Source organism: Scatophagus argus, chromosome 8 (genome assembly GCF_020382885.2).
Source record: "Scatophagus argus isolate fScaArg1 chromosome 8, fScaArg1.pri, whole genome shotgun sequence".
NCBI classification, from domain to species: domain Eukaryota; kingdom Metazoa; phylum Chordata; class Actinopteri; family Scatophagidae; genus Scatophagus; species Scatophagus argus.
Genome location: NC_058500.1, coordinates 11,767,707 through 11,786,647, shown reverse-complemented (window position 1 = coordinate 11,786,647; position 18,941 = coordinate 11,767,707). Strand labels below are relative to the sequence as shown.

Sequence of the window (18,941 nt, the reverse complement as noted above, 5' to 3'; positions counted from 1 at the left end):
CAGAAAATCTTCTCCTTCAATGACAAAGTCTGATCCGTCAAGCCAGTTTCAGCCTGTGTTAGACCTTAGCTGAAGTAGTCTGATGTGTGTGTGAGTCTTGCAGTAAATGAAATAATCAAAAAAAAAACAAACAAAAAAAAAAAACTGCAAGCACGGCTGCTCTTGGCTTCCACAGGTGTGGCCCCAAACGTAATAGAGAGGTTACAACTTGTACTGAAACCAGCATCCCATTCAGTGGTAGTACAATTCTGTTGCCGGATGAACTTTACCTTAATTAATTAAGAGTGCAAACACACAAACAGGGTGGATTTGCTGTGTCCCCATGTGTATTTCTTCAGCACTTACCGAGGCAGGAGAGGAGCCAGCTGCAAAATGAATTAACAAAAAAAAAATAAAAATTCTGTTGCCTGTCAGCAGTTATATGGGACAGACAACAGTTGAGAGTGACTTGGTAGTGTTAGCGTTAACAAACAGGTTAGATAGAAAGATAAAAGAGTGCCATCCCTCACATTCCTTCGAAGAATTAAAGCATGAAGAAGAAAGAAAAGTCCAAAAAATCTTGTGAAGAATAAACTTTAGAAAAAGGGAATGGGGAAAAAAAAGTAGCCAATATCCAAATCACTCAGAACACATTAAAAACTTTTCAGTATAATGTGACTTTAAACAATTAATGTTAGAGAATCATGTGAAAAGTGTGCAGTGTGCAAAATCAACTTTTGGGGATTTAAATCTTTCAAAAAATCTGACCCAACCCACTGGAGTCTGATTTTGAGCCCCGATTTAGAAAATGGAGCAGAAAGGCTTCTCATTTTGTTTTCATAATTGTTCTCTTAGTCAGAGAATGGCACACGCAACACAAAAAAACCCTGAAAACTTGGAGCCTAATTAGTTCAAGAGACCTACAAGAAATACCAAACAGAGAATCCAGTATCCTCCGAGCATGGCTCGTATTGTGTATTCATGAAATATTCACATAGCGTGCACCTTTTGTCAGCGAGAAAAGACCACCGCTCACAATGTTGTTTCCATATGTGTCATTTATTCTAGGAAAAGACCGAATGACAAGGACAGCTCTTAATGATAAGCCACACACATTTCTCCAAAAATACATTCTAAGCAATACTGACATCAGTCTTGCCCGAGGCAAATTAACCTCAGCGTGACTATATATCTCAAGTGTAAAAGCAGTCCGCTGTGGTTTATTGTTGGAACCACAGGGAATCCCCACAGGTGCAAACCATCTCATCTCTTTGCAGGAATGCAAGAGTTTTTAAGCTGATTTTAAACCTGTTTCGGTAAACAAAGCTGCAGTTTGGTTATGAGAACAAATACCCTGTGGTAGGCCCTAAAAACTTTGGTTAAGTAGAAAATAATACATTATTGTGTTTACAATGAAAAGCTTTAGATGTAGAAGCGCATGTCCATTGCTAAATAAAACATTTAAACACTATATATTTGAATGTGCAACTATTTTCATCTGAGGTGTTGCACACAGATCATAATTCATTAGACCGTTTGAAGCCCCTTCATTAACTCCTTAGTGTGTTCCCTTGAATTAAATCAAAGAGCACATAAAAGACTCTCATTGTGCAGCCAGCAGTGAACACTGACTGTGTCAGGCTCTGTCGATTATTGATACAGTTCAAAGTGAATTTCTCATGCCAAATTTCTGTACATAGTTAGTCAAAGTGAATGGGCACCTGTATACTTTACGCTGGCTATATTCCAATCCTTCCATCTCCAATTCAGCAACCAATATGAAAAAAAATCAATAGCCAAGTTAATAACAAAGCAACAGAAAAGAATAAGACTCTTAGAACGGCATCTTAAAAGCAAAGTTCAGTACTTTGGGAAATGTGCTTAATGACTTTCTCCACTCTCACATCTGTCCTATGAATATGAAGCTGGTGCTGGCAGCTGTTCAGCTTGCTTTAGCACTGGAACACTTTATCTTGTTTAAGAGGTGACATATTTCCACTAACATATTGTGTATATAGCCTAATAAAAGTGTAAAAACAACGCAGTGTGGCTTTACAGGTCCCATAAACTCTGTAAAACAACATGGTTTCTTTTTAACACCTCAGTTTTTGCTGAGATTAAACACACAAGATATAATGTTAGGTGGACTTTGTTGCCTTTGGGTGGAGCCAGATTAGCTGTTTCTGCCTATTCTTTGTCTTTGCGCTAAGCTAACAAGCTGCTGGCTGCAGCCTCATAATGAATGTACAGACATAAGAGTGGTATCGACTTTTTCATTAACTCACAAGAAAGCAAACAAGTGCATTTCCCAAAATGCCTAACTATTCCTTTAACTGTTTAAGCGTTTAGGCTAAAAGATTTTTTTTGTTATTTATTAACAAAACAAAAATAAGAGAACCAATAATAAAGTAACTTTAAATCCACCACACTGTATCAAACCTCAGAAATGTAGCATTTCTTCTGTGCTTTTGCACGGAAACCTTGGAAATCCAAGTCGTTCTTTCGTGTTACATGCACTGAGGGTTTGCTCAGTCAGTAATATAAAGCGCATTGAACATAATCTACTTAATTCAATAAGGCACACAGACAAAAAAAATATACTTAAAAAGAGTTGTTGTTATAAATTGTTATAAACTTATGAAGGGGACCCTTTAGACATACAAGATCACAAATGCAGTCATTTCTCTTAAGCTTTTCAAAGATATTTCTTATTTCTTTCATGTTTGGATGCTCAGTCCTCACAGTCACAATAGACACTTTTTAGACACTCTTTTAGCCAATGCAGACAGACACATTTGACAAAAATACCTTTAATGAATCTAAATAAGCTTCACTGCAGGTAACATTGTGTCTCCACATTATCCACTGCTGCATTGTGGTTCCAAAGCTGTAAGAACTGGGTTTCTTTGCTCACACACTTAACCTGCCAAAAACACACTCACCTGCTTATATACACACACAGAAACATATCCAAATTAAATACATACAACGCCGCAGGATTATTCATCAAATTAAAAGCTCTCCTTTCTCTATAGTATGTACACCATAAGACATTTGGAGTTGTCATGTGAAACATGTAATTTTACTCTCCTCGTTCCAAGGGTGTGGCCACAACAGTGTCTGAACATGCCGGTTTCCATCTGCAAGAACCCACACAAGCACATGCAGGAAAAGATGCCGAGAAGAAAAGACACACACAGGGAGAAAGAGTATTAATCCTCATATTGCCTATTCTGTACATTTTGGCCCCACTGAGCCTTTAAGTCTGCATACAAGCAGATTCAAGCTTTTGAGGAGCAAGTCATACCTCTCTGCTCTGTGGTGCGGGTCTGCTTGTTAATTACGCTCACTCGATAACTTGCACCGACCTGTGAGCTGCTGTGGTGTTGTCATTGACGAAAAGCGATTTGCTTATCCCCATCTGCGCATCAAAATGGTTAAAAGGAAATCAGTTAAGAGTGTCACATGGATTCAAGCAGTAGTTTATCAGAGCCCGAGGTGAATCATGGCTCTGTGAAAACCCCAGCGCCTTGACCAGCTCTACTTTACAGTCATTTTCTTAATTTACAGCACGTCTAAGCAATGCTGCTGTTCATAGCAGAAGCACACTTGCTCATACTCATACATGCATTTCAAGAAAATCTTCCATGTATTCTGTCCATCCTCCACCCTGTCTACCTCTGACTCCTACTGCCTCTTCTTCATCTCACTTCCATTTTACATGCATAGCTTTTCCCATAATAGACAATGAGTACTGGAAACCAGTCTGCCAGGATTCCAATGTGAGTGTGTCTGTGTTCACTAAACTTTTGGGTGGGGCAGGAGGGAAAGTGACTGTATGAGCCAGAGGAGTAATAATAAACACATTTCAGAGGGGCCCTCCCACTGCTCATGCAAGGCAGTGCAAGGATGTGTAAGATTTAACCCGATACACGAATACAATCGGTTCATGTTGTGTCTTTACATTTCAGTTACCTTTTTCACAACACCTTGTAAATTCTTCTCATTCCATAAGCTGTAGAGGAGCAGGGAAGCCGCTTTGCTGCCTTTGGGGAAAGCTCTAGGACAGAAAGGGAGAGGTTATCATGGAAAAGCAATCGCGAAGAGGAACATGCAGAAAGAAAATAAGGCAAACCACACACCACTTAGACTATGAAGATATCATCTGCTCTGCGGGTACTTTTGACAAAAGAAGACAAAAGAGGAAGTTTATGTGTTCAAAAAACCCTTTTGAAAACAAGTTCAGGACGTTTGTTGATGCATACAGGTTATAAAGAAGGTAGAATGTCAGAAAATGTTGAAGGGTCACCATAAATAAATAAATAAAATAAAAACACATTTTCTCATTTCCCTTTGCAATACTGATTATTTTGCTTGTCTGCTTGTGTCTGAGATTTCTGCTGTCACATCAATACAGCGGAAACTTCTTTGTAGTGCTCACAGCACTGAATTTTCTGAATTTTTTGAATCTTTGCACATACAATTTTCCTGTTGCTCTGGATGATACACAGAACGCATTGTCCTCCAGAGTAACAGGATGATTGTTTCTAGAAAGAGGTGCCGCTGAAAAAACAAAAAACAACCCCTTAAGGCAAAGTAAGATTATCTTATTTGTACACTGAGGGAGTTCACAGGGCTTTACACACATCGGGCCAAACAAATGCACAGCGATGAATACATAAAGACTCACCTATTCTCGCTGAGGTCAGCTAGTGATGATATCAGTTCATTATTAATGACCTTCTTGCTGATCTCAGTATCTGCCAACAACAGTGTCCGTACTGTGCTGCAAGCTGTTGCTATAGTCTCATCAGAGTTTCCCATCTCCCGGGGGCTAGAGGACAGGAGGCTGGTGAGGTCAGGCAGCATCTTCTTTGCTACAGAGGAGACACAGGAAACATACAGCACACCAGTTTCACGTGGACAATCTCTACATTTATGTATCTGCACAACAATCACACAACATCAACATTTCATGCTTTTCGTTACCCATGGTGCTCTGCAAACTGCTGGACCGAGACATGTTGCCAAGCAGAGACATGACGCTCTTCTGCAGGCTGTGGTTGGGAGACTTTAAGAGAGGGGACACATGTGCCAAAGCTCCCAACTTTTGAACCAGAATCTGGCTCATGGCATTCGACCCCTGGTAGAGAAGCAAACAAAATAAATATGAGCTATATTTTCTTCGTAACTAACTCTTAACTGTAACAATGCACTTTCATACCACTGTGACACCAATCCCTCTTTTCATGCCTCCACTTTCCCTTGAAGCATCATGCCTCTTTCATTTTATAATAACCTGTAGTTCCCTGAAGAAAAAAAACTCCACCCCATCTCATAAAACCGGTCAGTTCTTCTTGTAAATTGTGCTGTGGAGACATTATTCATATGAACTCTTTGTCTCTGAGATAATCCATTAATATCACACACAAACGGTAAGCCTAACATTTCTATTCCTTGTACTCACCAGTGCCTTGCTGGCAGTGAGGTTCTGCAGGGCACCACAGGAGGCTTCCAGGGTGGCATCTTTCTGTGACGAGCCCAGCAGAGTCAGGTAGGTCTGCATGGCTGAGGGGTGGCACAACCACTTCACACCTGATGGGGCACTGGCCTCTAGCATTCCTGCATCAAATGAAAACTGGGAAGAGAGGAAGAGAAAAGAGAAATGAGAACACGGTGTGGGCACTTAGATTAAAGGCTCGTCACGATTTAGGCAACAAAGGTGCGGTGGCTGATGCCTACCTCCTTTTGTGCCTTGGTGCTCTTGGGGCTGAAGCATCCAATCGTTGGGCTCTTCTTTCCAGACTGGTCCTCTGTCTTAGGTTGAAACTTGCTGAAACATTCAGGGCACTCGGCCTCCAACTGGTATGTCAGGTTATGGAGGATGCATGCACAGTTCTCCACAGACTAGAAGAGAGAGTGTTAGCTACACTGTTAATCTTCATATCATTCTCACAAATGGTATATTAATGGTACCTATCTTATCAATGCAAAACCGGTGTCTCTGAACAGAAACAAATGTGCAAATATGATACAATAATATGATACTTGTTTGCAAAAATTGCAAAAATAATATGTCTAATTTGCGATTTTATTAACTGCACTACAAAGGAAGACCCACGTGTGTTTAACCGTCCTACATCTGGATCTCAAAGGGAACTACTCTCAGTTGAACTCAAAGACAAGCCTATGAAATCATACAAAAAAAAGATCCTATACATGCAGTATAGATGATAACCAACATGTTGCCCTCTTCCATAACCACAAGGTTTCCAGTTACAGTTTACTTGAAGAGAATAACTTTACAATGCTGCCACATAATATACTCTCCCTCTGTCTTTTACACAGACAACACCAATCATGTCCCTCTACTGCATTAAAAGAGGCTAAACTACTAGCACAGACATGGAATTTAGCACACGTCCACACCCAAAACTTCCACAAACGAGCAGGTACACATTCAGCCTGCTAAATATATACATATGCTGCCTCCGCCTCCTGGATTTACCTGCTTGCACTGGTGCGCCCTACTGGATAAGCGTGTGTGCAGGCCAGTGTGCATACTTGTATGTACACTATGTGTGTGCGTATAGGATATATTTAGTATGTAGACTGAACAAACTCTTAGACTGTTCAACTACGAGGAAACCAGAATATGTCAGCAAACATGAATCATTCAGGGCTTTTCTCGCCTGCTCACACAACCCCAATTCAGTGTTAGAGAGAAAGTAAAAACACAAGAAAATGTGTCTGACAGACAAGGCAACTCCTCTCTGTGGTAAGTGACACTAGGTCAGCAGCTACTCATTATTTCCTTGACATTTCTATTTGCCAATAGAAAATAGCTGCTGTTAATTTTCTGTTAATCGATGAATCAGTGAATTGATTCATTGCTTATCCTCTGATGACAACATTCATTTTGTTCATAGTGATGATTGTGGTTGTGTAGAAGGAACTGAAAATTTGTGATGTATCAGTATTAAAAATAATTTTTAAAAAATTCTCTGCAGTGGCTTATCAAAAGAAGACAAAGCTGGAAAAGTTGCCAGGATAAAAATCAGTTGACCAACTCATGCAGTCTGATGAGCAGAGCCTTTAAATTTTAAGTTTACAAAGCCTAGTGGTGGATGGGAAAAGGTCTTGTTAACAAAGCTGAGACTAAGTACCTTGTCATCGGGGTTTTCCTCTGCCACACAGGACTGGATGTAACTCATGAGGGAGTCAATGAGGCCCCGGCACTCTCTCATTGCCCGCCTCTCCTTCTGCTGGGCACAGCTCAGGTTCCTACACACATTCATCATACATTTAAATTCATGTGGAAACACTAATACATATTGAATATAATAACGGACACAGAACTGTGAGGCCCTCAACGTGTAACTTGCACGGTTACACCCTGTTAGCAAATTTGTTAGAGGTGATAAGGCACAAGGTGCACAAAGCTCGATTTTGCAGTAGCTGCAATGATAACTATTATTTACTACACCTTTCCATTAAATAACCATTACGATTAAATTTTATATGTTTTCCTTCCTAAATATCTGGCTATCAATGTCATCATGACGCCTTCACAAAGATGTCCGTGACAACAAAACATCGCTCTTCATTTTTAACCTTATTGGTGAACTGTCAGTACTGCGTCGGAGTCTTTTGTCTGATCTCTGCCTACAACACGAAAATTTACTGTAAATGTTCTCACCGCAGGCACCCTGTGGCGTTGTAGAAGACATCAGGGTGTATGTTGTTGTTGGCGCTGTTGTCTGACCAACAGGTGAATGGCACCACCACATTCTCGGTCAGGGCAGGCAGTGCTGTAGCTATAAGTTCCGCCTTCAGCTCATCGGCAGAGGACAGGTTCCATAGCAGGCCTTCACACCGTGAGAAAATTAAAGTTTTAAGTGTATAACTTTATACGTTTATAAATGTTAGGGACAAGACATACGCTATGCGATATTTCTGAAATAAATAAGTAAAATAAAGTAAGTAAGTCAATAAAAATGTTCTACCAGTGATTTGTTTCTGGGTCTCAGAAGAATCTGTCTCCTTCAGCAGCTGCAGGGCCTTAGCTATACCACCACAGCGCTGAACCTCCAGCTTGTTGTCCTGATGTTTGAACACCAGGTTCCTCAGAGCCCCAGCAGCAGCCTGGCTCACCCCAGTGTTGGGGCTCCGCAGCAGGGACACCAGAGTGGGGATACCTCCTAGCTGGAAGACCTGCAGCAGATACACACGGAAGCAAAGCGTGTTGAAAACTTAAGAGGCGTGTCGGTGGGTTTATGACATTTTAAGTAGTTACAAACAGAACTAACAGCCAAGTGCGACAATAAATGCTTTCTCCTCCCTTTCCCTCAAGGCAGGTTACAAAAAGGTCTTCAGTGCTTCAACGACTGTATCACCTCTGCTAGATAATCCTCACACGAATATGATGTGAAAATAAACAACACTGCAGTGTGCACGTTTGAAGGGTGTGTCTGTACATGTTAAGAACAAGCGTTTACACAGTATCAGTGTTCGAGGGGGTGCTCATACCTCCTGTTTGGTGCGCTCCTCTTTGAAAGTAGCGTGTTGGATGAAGGAGGCGCCACACTGTTGGTAATTCTCTTCAAGGTGAGACAAGTACTCGACAGCTTCCTTCAGGGTCAGGTCCGACATAGTTATCGTACTGTTCACCCTGCGGTTAACAGGCAAAAAAATGTGAGAGCGGTCTGGAAACAAGATACTTAATTAGTCTTATGCTACGAGTTGAGTAGACAACATTGATTTAATGTAGTGTAGGTGTAGCATATCTCTCCTTCTTCCCCAATCACAGACAAATTCATGGCTAAACCGTATGAAGAAAGTGAAACTTTACTATAAGATTGCCATATGATCACTATGTAGAATGCATATACATATCATTAAAATCATCATTAATCATTACATGCTCCCATTTTTACTTTGGAGAGTTAGTAATAAATGTAATGCTGTGGACCAGGGCAGTATCAAAATGTATTTAGCCACTTAAAAGGAGGCCTACCTCAAAAAATCAAAGTCCAAGTGTCTGATATTTCACTCTCTCCAAAGCCACTGCACTTTCTAAATGTTTCTTTATTGTTGTTGTTATGGTAACATGGCACTGCTGTTATGATAGTATAACATTATACCCCGCATCGGTTTTTAATGACGATGATGTTTTCATAACCCTACATAGTCAGTGAAATAATTTGGATGAGCAGTTCTCAAGAAAGCTGCAAACAGCAACACCAGAGGCCAAGCAATTGAACAGGCCCCTGCTGAAAGGCCACTGCATTTCTACTGTAAATGTGCCAATAAGATGTAACCCGTTACATATGTCAGCCCTATCATGTACAACTATAATGTTGTCCAAGCCAACCCCTTCTTATTGGCTGAATATGTCAATAAAAACCAGCTGAACTCACGCTGACTGCTGCTCCATCTTGGATGCTTTGATGGTACCCATCTTGCCGTCAGTTTGAGACTGAGCAGAAGGTGGACGGACAATGCGGGTCTGGCTGTTGGTCATCTGAGACCCGTTGGCGATAGAATAGGTGCTGTGTCTACTTACTCGACTCTGGAAGGTCTGCTGGCTTTGGACAGTCTGCCCACGGGCTCTCTAAAAAAAGGGAGCAATTTAAACCTCTTACACTGTATGGTACTGTAGAGTACTTGTAGTTTTTATGTTATTTATGTATTTTGTGTGAAAAAATAATAACTGCTCACCATAAGGAGTGCAGCTGCAGGAGCAGGAGCAGGAGCAGGAGCAGGAGCAGGAGCAGGGGCAGGAGCAGGAGCAGGAGCAGGAGAAAACGGAGGAGCCAAGGAGGGGTCACTGCGACTGGGTTTCAGCCCATTGGGACTCTTGGGCCAGGAGGAAGAGCTGATTTGGTGTTCCCATGTGCCTGAGCTGCTGAAATGTCTCTGAGTTTTACTGGACAGAGAGCGACTCTTCTGACCTTTAACCTAAAAACAAAGAATGTAAAAACAGTATTTTATTTCAAACATACACAACACAAACACATTAAAGGAGGCTTAAATGGGTCATTAGTGGAAAACTGTGTCTTAGTTGGCAGTCACATTATGACAAAACCTAACAGGAACGTCATTATCTGCAAATCACTGCATCACCTCAAGGCTTTTCTGTAGCAAGAATCTAGGTCACAAAAAGAGAAAGCAGGTAATCAACTTCCCGCTTGAGGAGCTTCGAAAGAAATCTTCAGTAAACCGAGACAGAGGAATCTGACAAGACACAAAGCCTGCATATTTCCTCTTTTCAACCTTTTCTTCAGTTTATATTGAAGGCAGCAGAGTGCACCAAACAATCGCACAAACCAAAGCAACATAATATCTGTCATTCGAGACTAACTCAAGCAGTCATGCCATGAAACTGCTGGTGCAGAGGAGCAGTTTCTCACAGAGGATCTTTGTGCAGTCAGACACAGCAACTGTTATCACAATCCTGATGCCATGAACCTGCTTAATCTCAAGTAATTAAATAATGCTTCCGCATCAATTCATTAGAACTGTTTAATTTTGGCTGTATGTGTTTGTGTACTGTATGTTTCTGTGTACAAAACACATTCAGGCTTTGCCAAGAAAGAAACTTGCCACAGCCTGAGTAAAACGACAGAACATGTCTTGTTAATGCCTTAATGATTAGTCACTCGCAATTAAATCTTTCTCACCTACTGGCTTATTTAAAAAATGACAGAAGAAGAATATTATCGTCAGCCACTGAATGCACTGAACGTTAGAGGGGACGGAGGTGTGCACCACTGAAATGTGAAAAAACTTTGCCTTTCCTGACACTCAAAAAATCATAAACTTCATAGCTTAAGAGCTCACAACTGTTTTCCCACAGTTAATCACTGCAGCACTGCATGTTGACGTTTTGATTCGGGGAATTTCTCAGGAAGCGATTTTGGCTCATGGACACACACACACACACGGAGAGTACGTTCTATGTACAGAACAACTTTCCTGTTTGAAATCGGACTCGTTGCTCAGTTACCGGCTGTATGCCAGTTCTGCTACTTAGCAGCAAAAACATCATGGAGGAGAGGTCTGTCAACAACATGCTTGATAAGACCTGACAGTGTGTTTACCCTCAAAGTACGACATGTTCCCTTCATTTGCGTACAGAGACTGGACACAAGAGACCAATGCAAATTCAGCAGAGCACAACAGCAGGATGCTTCTCTGTCCTCTGTCCATGATTTAAGTAAGCAACACTAAAATATGGGGGTGGCATGGTGGTGCAGTGTTAGCACTGTCGCCTCACAGCAAGAGGGTTCAAATTCCAGCCTGGGAACCCCACCCTTCTGTGTAGAGTTTGCATGTTCTCCATGTGCCCACGGGGGTTTTCTCCGAATACTCCAGCTTCCTCCCACAATTCCCAAAAAAATATGCACATTAGGTTAATTGGCTACTGTACATTGTCCAAAAGTGTGAGTGTGTGCATGTGTGATTGTCTGTCTTTGTGTGTCAACCCTGCAATTCACCAGCCCCCCCCCCCCCCCGACTGATGAAGCAGGTATAGAAAATGGATACTAAAATGTGACCATATATGTTGTAATTGCTGTTACTTTGACAGGAAACATGAATGAGAGCAGGATATTACCGGTGTAGCCTAAAAAGCAATGCCACCATCGCTGATGCAGAAATCGTAACTGAGAACGATGATAGGCGAAGTGACAGCGATGCAACAAGGGGGCACACTGACAGCACAGGGCACCATCATTACGGTTAAAAAACGTCAAGGTGGCAAACATGGATTTTTTTGTAATGGATAGCCAAGTATTAAAAAATATATCAGCGGCAAATAGCGCTGCAAAATATGACTGGATCATTTGTCTGCTCTGCTGTTCTATTGGGCAGCATATCATGTGCTGCAAACCGGTTTCATAGTTCATGAAGTGTCTCCAAACTGCAGCTTTTAGAGTTCAATCGATCTGTGACACAGTAAAATGTACTGTGATATGGTAACTTTTACTGTAATACTACTGAGAGAATCAGAAAGACAAAAACAATGTGACGCGAACACATTTCATGATCTGATGATTATGAGCCTTCATCAGCAAGAATACATCAACACGCTGCCTAAACATGCCTCATGTCACTGTCAGTAGGTGAGGTCAGGCCAATCGAGAACAGCCCACACCAACGAAGTCAACATTACTCCTCAGCAGAACTCGGATTAGTCCAGTATCGCAAGCTGAACTTACCCTGACTCCTGGTGACAACTATTAAATTTTGAGAATGACATTCAAAAACAACATTTATCCATTTCAAAGATCTGGAAATCATATGCCTGGTGAAATACAAAGTCCTATTGCTTGTTCTATTGACTTTTCTTGTTTAACACACACACATACACACACACCCACAACACTCCCTTAAATGTAATTAAAGGTAATTAAACTGTAAGGTGTCGATGCACAAATTTAACCATCTAATCCAGGCATGTCAAACTGGTCCACAGGAGGGCCGGTGTGGCTGCAGGTTTTCTTTCCAACCAAGTAGCAGCACACCAGACTTGACTCATTTAATCAACTGATCTCCGTCTTCAGACAGTTGATTGGTCAAACGGTGTGCTCTTGGTTGGTTGGCACAAAAACCTGCAGCCACACCAGCCCTCCTGTGGACCAGTTTGACATGCCTGAATCGGTTCATGGTTTGTGCTCTGGTGGGACACCAGATCAATAATCTCTGTGATTCTGTTATTTATTATAATTACACCAATAAAAAAACAAACTGTTCATTCAGTATGAAGGTGGAGCCAGCAGACGGTTAGCATAGCTTAGCTACAGGTATAAATTTGACTTGAAAAAGGGGAGACAGCTAGCCTGGTGCTATCTGAAGGTAACAAAATCTGCCCAGTAACACCTTTGGGTTAGGTGCCCAACTATTTCTTGGCTTCTAGGAGTCTCCACTGCACCCAGCCAAACGTCCTGCACATAACTCCTTTCGAAACCACAACCTGTCATTTTTACACCTCAGTTTTTGTATGGATTAAACAAATGAAATGTTATATGTTAGCCAAGCTAACAGTTTCCAGTCAACAGCAATAAAAACATCTTATTCCTCTTACTTGTTCTTCACGTCTATGGCCAATAGTAGTCATTATTTTACTGTCGCAAGTGTTATGTTATCTTCACATTGTGCTATGCTTCTTGTTTTCGTTTAAGGAAGTCATGGGAGAAACACTTACCGCTTTGTTGTAGCTTGTTGACGTAGTGGAGTTGATGCGGCCGAAGGTGCCGTTTGCTTTCACTGGAGAAAACTTGAATGATCCAAATTCATTTACTGTCAAAGTCTGAACTGGGCCTGTTAAAAGTGGGAGAGAAAAAGGATGTGATCACTCAGAGTAAATCCAGGGATGACTTTTTAACCTTCAAGATATTGATAAGGGCCGTATGATATATAAAAATAAACCTGAAACACACATATACAGGAAAAATGTCATGGAAAATAAGACTTTAAATGTGTATCAAACACATAGGTGTAAAATTTGATATGAATGACCGCTAATCCTTCAGTCAGACATGACACAGTGTTAGTTACAGTCAGCAGGCTCTGTGTTGGACTTTGTGTCTAAGTTTAAGGAAATTCAGCCTTTAAGTTTAGCCAGTTTCTTGTCCTTTGTTTGACTGTCTTGGGTGACTCATGGGAACGTGAGGTTTACTTACGCATCATGCCGAATGTAACTCCGTGACTTCACAGAATTATGGTTGTCTCTAATGACCAAATTGTATCTCAAGGAATTAAACGGCCTTAAGGGTCAGTTCAAAGCCCTCCCCCCCAAACACACACACACACACTCGTTCTCTCTTATCCTAATCCTAGTGGCATCTGGCCGAGCAGGTTGTTTTAAATGTATATGGCTTTAGGTTTGCTTAAAGAAAAAAAAAAAAACACAACAGCAACACGTCTTTCCAGACACAATGGACAAAGTATTGGACAGATCTCACACTGAAGAACTGAATCATGAGCTTTTAATTCCCTTGTGCTGAAACGGAAAGATCTAAGATCTTGTTGATTTTGATGAACAAACTCTACTGTGCATGAATACCGGTAATCTCTTTTTGTAGACCTACTTGTGTAATATTTTCCCATCTACCTTTAATTCTTTGACATACAAAAATTCAGACACGTCCATTGTGCTGGGAAAGCAAAGTAATCGAGGGATGATACCTCAAAACCTCAGCATATAAAACCAAAGCTGACACTTGGGATAGGCTATTGATATTTGGTTTACCTGCCCCTTTAATCATGACAGAACAGAACCGGTCTTGGCTGCCAGCAGGGACATTTCCAGTGGTGATGGTCCGATGAATACTGATAAAACTCACTGTATTAAAGTTAAGGGCAAGCTTTGCATGATTTGTCAGCTGCTGTGTGTCAAATGTCGAGGCTTTGGATTGCCATCAGTATCTCTCCCTCCGCATCTCAAGAATTATTGAAAGCCAGAAATGCAGATAGATAGATAGATAGATACTTTATTGATCCCGAGGGAAATTCAAGTCCACACAACAGCAAAATAAAAAGGAAATAATAAAACACAGGCTGAGGGAAGAGCCTGGGGATTATTTTTCAGGAAAATCCTGTGGAATATATCTTTAAGCTGACAACCTCACGGTTGTGAGCAACTATACGGTTTCATTATTCGTTCATTATTTGTCTCCTGTTACGTGCTTGAACATTTACTCTGAGCAAACGATTTATCTCACTTTTAGAAGCTTAGTTTTCTTTTAAGACCACTTTCTTCCTTTCAGACTTTCTCTTAAATAATGACAACAGAACGAAAGACAGAACTACAAATAAAAACTTAAAACGGACCAGTTTCCCTTGTCGTTGTAAAAAGGTAAATTTAATCATTCTCTTTAAACAGGCCTGAGGTGTCCTTATGATGTGCTATAAATTTCACAATCATTTAAAGTGTCAGCAAAACTGTAAAACAATATACAGATATGATAGCCTAATTTACAGATTACTAACAAACTCTACTGATATATTCCTGTTTCCATGCAGCAATCTCAACTAAACAGGAAGACTTGCACATTTCACAAGAACCAAATATTTTGTTACTCAACACTGGTGGATCTCCATAATGCCTCTTGTAGCAATGCCAAACACCAGGGCTGTTTTGAAAGACTAAAATGCAATTTTCTTAATGCATGTGGGATTTTGAAAGGCCATGGGAAGCATAACTCACAAGGGGGAAAAAAAAAATCAGCACTTGGATACTGAGGATGAGTACGGGGAAAACTAAATCCCTTTCTTGTTCAACGGGACCCGAAGATCACATTTCATACTGGTGGCATGGCCTGTTTGAGTCTAGCAGAAATTTTGCCTATCATCTCGACCCTGAAACCCCCCCCATACACACACACAAAGTTTGTAACTCCCAATGCATTACCTTTTTCCACTAAGCTGCCATTCTTTCACACTACACCACCATAGACCAGTGGTGGAATATCACAAAGTACATTTAAAATTACATAAAGTAGCTAGTATAAGTAAAGACATGAAATACTGTACTTATACAAATCCCAGGTCCTTGAACTTCAATTGAGTATTTCCAATTCATTCAACATTATATGCCTCTACTCCACTGTATCTCAGAGGTGTCTCCACCTTGGCAGTACAATGAAACAGACACATGAGTAAAGCAGTAATACTGATTCAAAAATATCAGCTGTTAAGAGTTGAAAACTGACAGGGAACATCTTATCTCACAACGAGTACCTTTACATTTTTCCCATGCAGTGGCGTACTTTCACGGTGTTTTATTAGTAGACTATTTTAGCTTGAGCTTCTTCCACCTACGGCGTGAACAAGCGCAGTTGTTTCCACACTTTGAGCCAAGCCCAGACTCAGCACGGGAAACACGTCTGGAGGACAGGCCACAACAACTAAGCTACTTCGGAGAAAACTGAGGCAAGAAATGCGTTAACATTTAAGAGGTGTAAAAGTAATGTTAGTATTCCTGGGAAAAAAAACGAGGCCATAACATATTTGGTTTAAGCGGCATTACTCTTAACATAAAGATGTTGAACAGAGCCCTACTTGTTGGTGAAAGAGACATTGTGCCGTTCTTCCCCTGCTTGGACTTGCTCCTTTTGATGGTGTGCACCTGATCCAGCACGCGCTGCTGTCCCGAGCGCAGCTTGTTGTCGTTGGGCAGCGCGAGCGACGTGTCCTCGGCGCTTTGGTTCATCATCGCGGATTTCAGCGGCTCGGGAGCCATCATCTTCCCAGTTCGGAGCCCCTCTTGAATGGATCGATTGAACCACTTTCCGAAAAAGGTCCCGACACGGAGGACAAGCGCGGCTCGACTCAGCGATGCGTACCTAGTTGGTTGACAGGCGAACTGCAGCAGAGAAGCGGCGGCGGAGTGAACTCCACCCTCGGACCGCACCCCGGCGGGGTGGGACCGAGGAGGGTTCACATGCAGGTGCCGAGCGAAGGGAGGAGCCGAGGCAGACACGTATACATAACAGAATACAAACTGCGTTATAAGCATGAATACCTTTGTACTGCATGTCCTAAGTCACAGCTTCACATTGTGTGCAGCCCTCACCAAGACAGCGTTGCGCCTCACCAGCAGTGAAACGCAGGCAGAACTGCATCTAAGGTTACTCATTCCAAGTAGGGTACATGTTAATTATATATTACATATTTATATTTTATGCAACTCCATAGGGTACTTCTACTCCATTACTTTTTAAAGGAAATAATGTATTTTACTACAGTATACTTATTGACAGCCATAGTTAGGACGACATTTCACAGTTGAAGATTATACACACAAAACATTCAATATGATGAGTTTGTAAAATTTAATTAATTTTATGTGTTTTGTTGGCATCTTTTTGTTAAAAAAAAAAAAAAAAAAAAGTAGTTTCATTTTTAAAACACTTAAAGTTACAAGTAAAATGTGCACACAGAAAAGCCACTGAACTGGATCATCATGGTTTTAACCTCAGCTTAAGTGTTGATGAACCCATGTGTGTAAAGCTCAGTCGAAATTCTCAGCAGCTCCTTGGCTACATTTCTTTCATTACTGTGCGAGTTGCATCCACAGGCGGATTATTTAGGACAAAAGGTGAGGCTGGTCAGGGCACGAGCAAGCAAAAGTCCACTTGAGGAAACAGCAAAGACACGCGGAACAAAGAAAGGAAGACAGAGATGGATGAGGTGAAGAAAAAAAAAAAAACATCGAGAAAAGACAGATGGAGAAAGGGAAAGAATATGAGCACATGCCTCCCTGCAGAACCAGATTGTTTTTGCAGAGTTTCTACAGATGACATTTTCCCACCACACCCTTCACCTTAACACTGCCAAGGCAATAAACGAATATGATGTGTGTAATGTACCTGTGATGTGTGAACACGCACGCGTTTACGACCGTTTAAGTCACTGGCTACAAAGAAACTCTGATTGTTATACATCTAACTGCCATTTTTAGCAAAGAGAGGAGCAGCACGAGTCTGACATTTGTTTGGTCCACTGAGAGTAAATTCATCCGAGCAGATTATAGGCCGGAGACAAGGCCATACTGTTGGACAACCAAGACAAACCACATGTAGCTTCTAGTCAGACTGGTGAGATTTTAAAGTGACTGCCATGTGAAATCAGTGTGTGTCCAGGACTTGATACTTGATTTAAATTGAGATACAGACATGAGCAACCTGCTATATTCTTAGGCTGCTGCGATGTTGGCAGGCTTATGTGCTGATTACCACACCCTGCCTGAGGGCTTTGTGTATGTGTGTGTGTCTCACTGTTACACTTAAAGTTTTGGCAGTGTCTTGGCACTGGTAAGTCGAGCCCTCACAGACAGATAACACCCTGACTAATGTCTGCTGACAAAAGAGCCAGACGACTAAGTGACAGGTAGTCAACACATGTGTACAGGTTGTTCATAACTCTGACCCTACAGTTAGGACATCTTTATAAAGACAAATGTTTAATATTTGCCATGTGCTCTGCAGTTGCAGGCAAGTGTAAATATCCACAGACTGTTGATTTTTTTTTTTTTTTTGTTAAGAAAAACTAGTTCTGTTGAAATCACCTCAGAGACGGGGACAAGGTCACATAGAGTCAGCACTGTCACTACTGGGTCTGGATATGCCTGCAGACGGAAAAGTGTGTGAAGTCGCAAATCAATAAAAGCACTCTTATCACTTACACACTAACTTTAACGTGTTGGCAAGTTTCCTTCCATGTTAAAATATGATTTTGAAAGATCACGAAAAAATTTAGAGCCTTCAGGCAGACTTACAGGCTCACACATGCACACCAAACAGCATAATGCATAGGTTTAAGTCTGACGCATGGGACTGAACATAAAACTTACATCAGGTCTAGACTGATAAAATATAGCAGCAGCTTTTTTTGTTGATAGATGTCAACCTTTGCCCTACAGAAAAATCGCAGTACTGCGTCGTACATGTATGAAGCATGCAGGTGAAGAGATGACACAAAAGACCTGTCTAAATCTGTATCGTGTGACAGTTACTTTTTCCAAAGCACCAAGCAGACAATTGCAATACTTTAAAGTAACACATAAATCTATGTACCTTTGATACAACTGCTATTTTTCCCCAACACTGAGAAAACATAACAACAATAGCATTGCTCAAGAGTACAAACCAAGATCGTGGATCTTGGAATACCAGTGAGGTTATATAACCATGAGTTCAGGTATGTGTGTGTGTGTGGAGGAATGATACACACTAATTGGGTAAGGGCACTGAGGGTAAAGTCCTTGCATGAAATTACATCACACCAGATCCTTAACAGCTTCTGTAAATCTTAGGATGACACCACCATCTAGCAGGCCAGAGGAGAATTGCAACCTATGAGGCAACAGTGTGTGCAAGACAGAATGAACACCAGAGGTGATCAAAGTGATTAAAACTGTCCAGATGACTGTGACATTGTGCAAAAGAAAGGATGGA

The 18,941-nt window shown here is 41.2% G+C and overlaps 1 protein-coding gene across 1 annotated transcript; it reads right to left on the bottom strand.

Annotated features, from left to right (window-relative positions):
• Positions 1 to 1,017: 1,017 nt before the first annotated feature.
• Positions 1,018 to 16,516, bottom strand: LOC124062951 (plakophilin-1). Its single transcript, XM_046396088.1, has 15 exons — positions 16,045 to 16,516; positions 13,187 to 13,302; positions 9,700 to 9,939; positions 9,399 to 9,592; positions 8,509 to 8,650; positions 7,986 to 8,193; positions 7,679 to 7,847; positions 7,146 to 7,263; positions 5,722 to 5,886; positions 5,447 to 5,617; positions 4,969 to 5,122; positions 4,670 to 4,856; positions 3,955 to 4,039; positions 3,287 to 3,400; positions 1,018 to 3,119 (listed from the first exon to the last, which is right to left on the bottom strand). Exons 1-14 carry the CDS (start codon positions 16,499 to 16,501, stop codon positions 3,326 to 3,328), a joined length of 2,481 nt encoding a protein of 826 aa, XP_046252044.1. The 5' UTR covers positions 16,502 to 16,516; the 3' UTR covers positions 1,018 to 3,119; positions 3,287 to 3,325.
• Between the last annotated feature and the right edge of the window lie 2,425 nt (positions 16,517 to 18,941).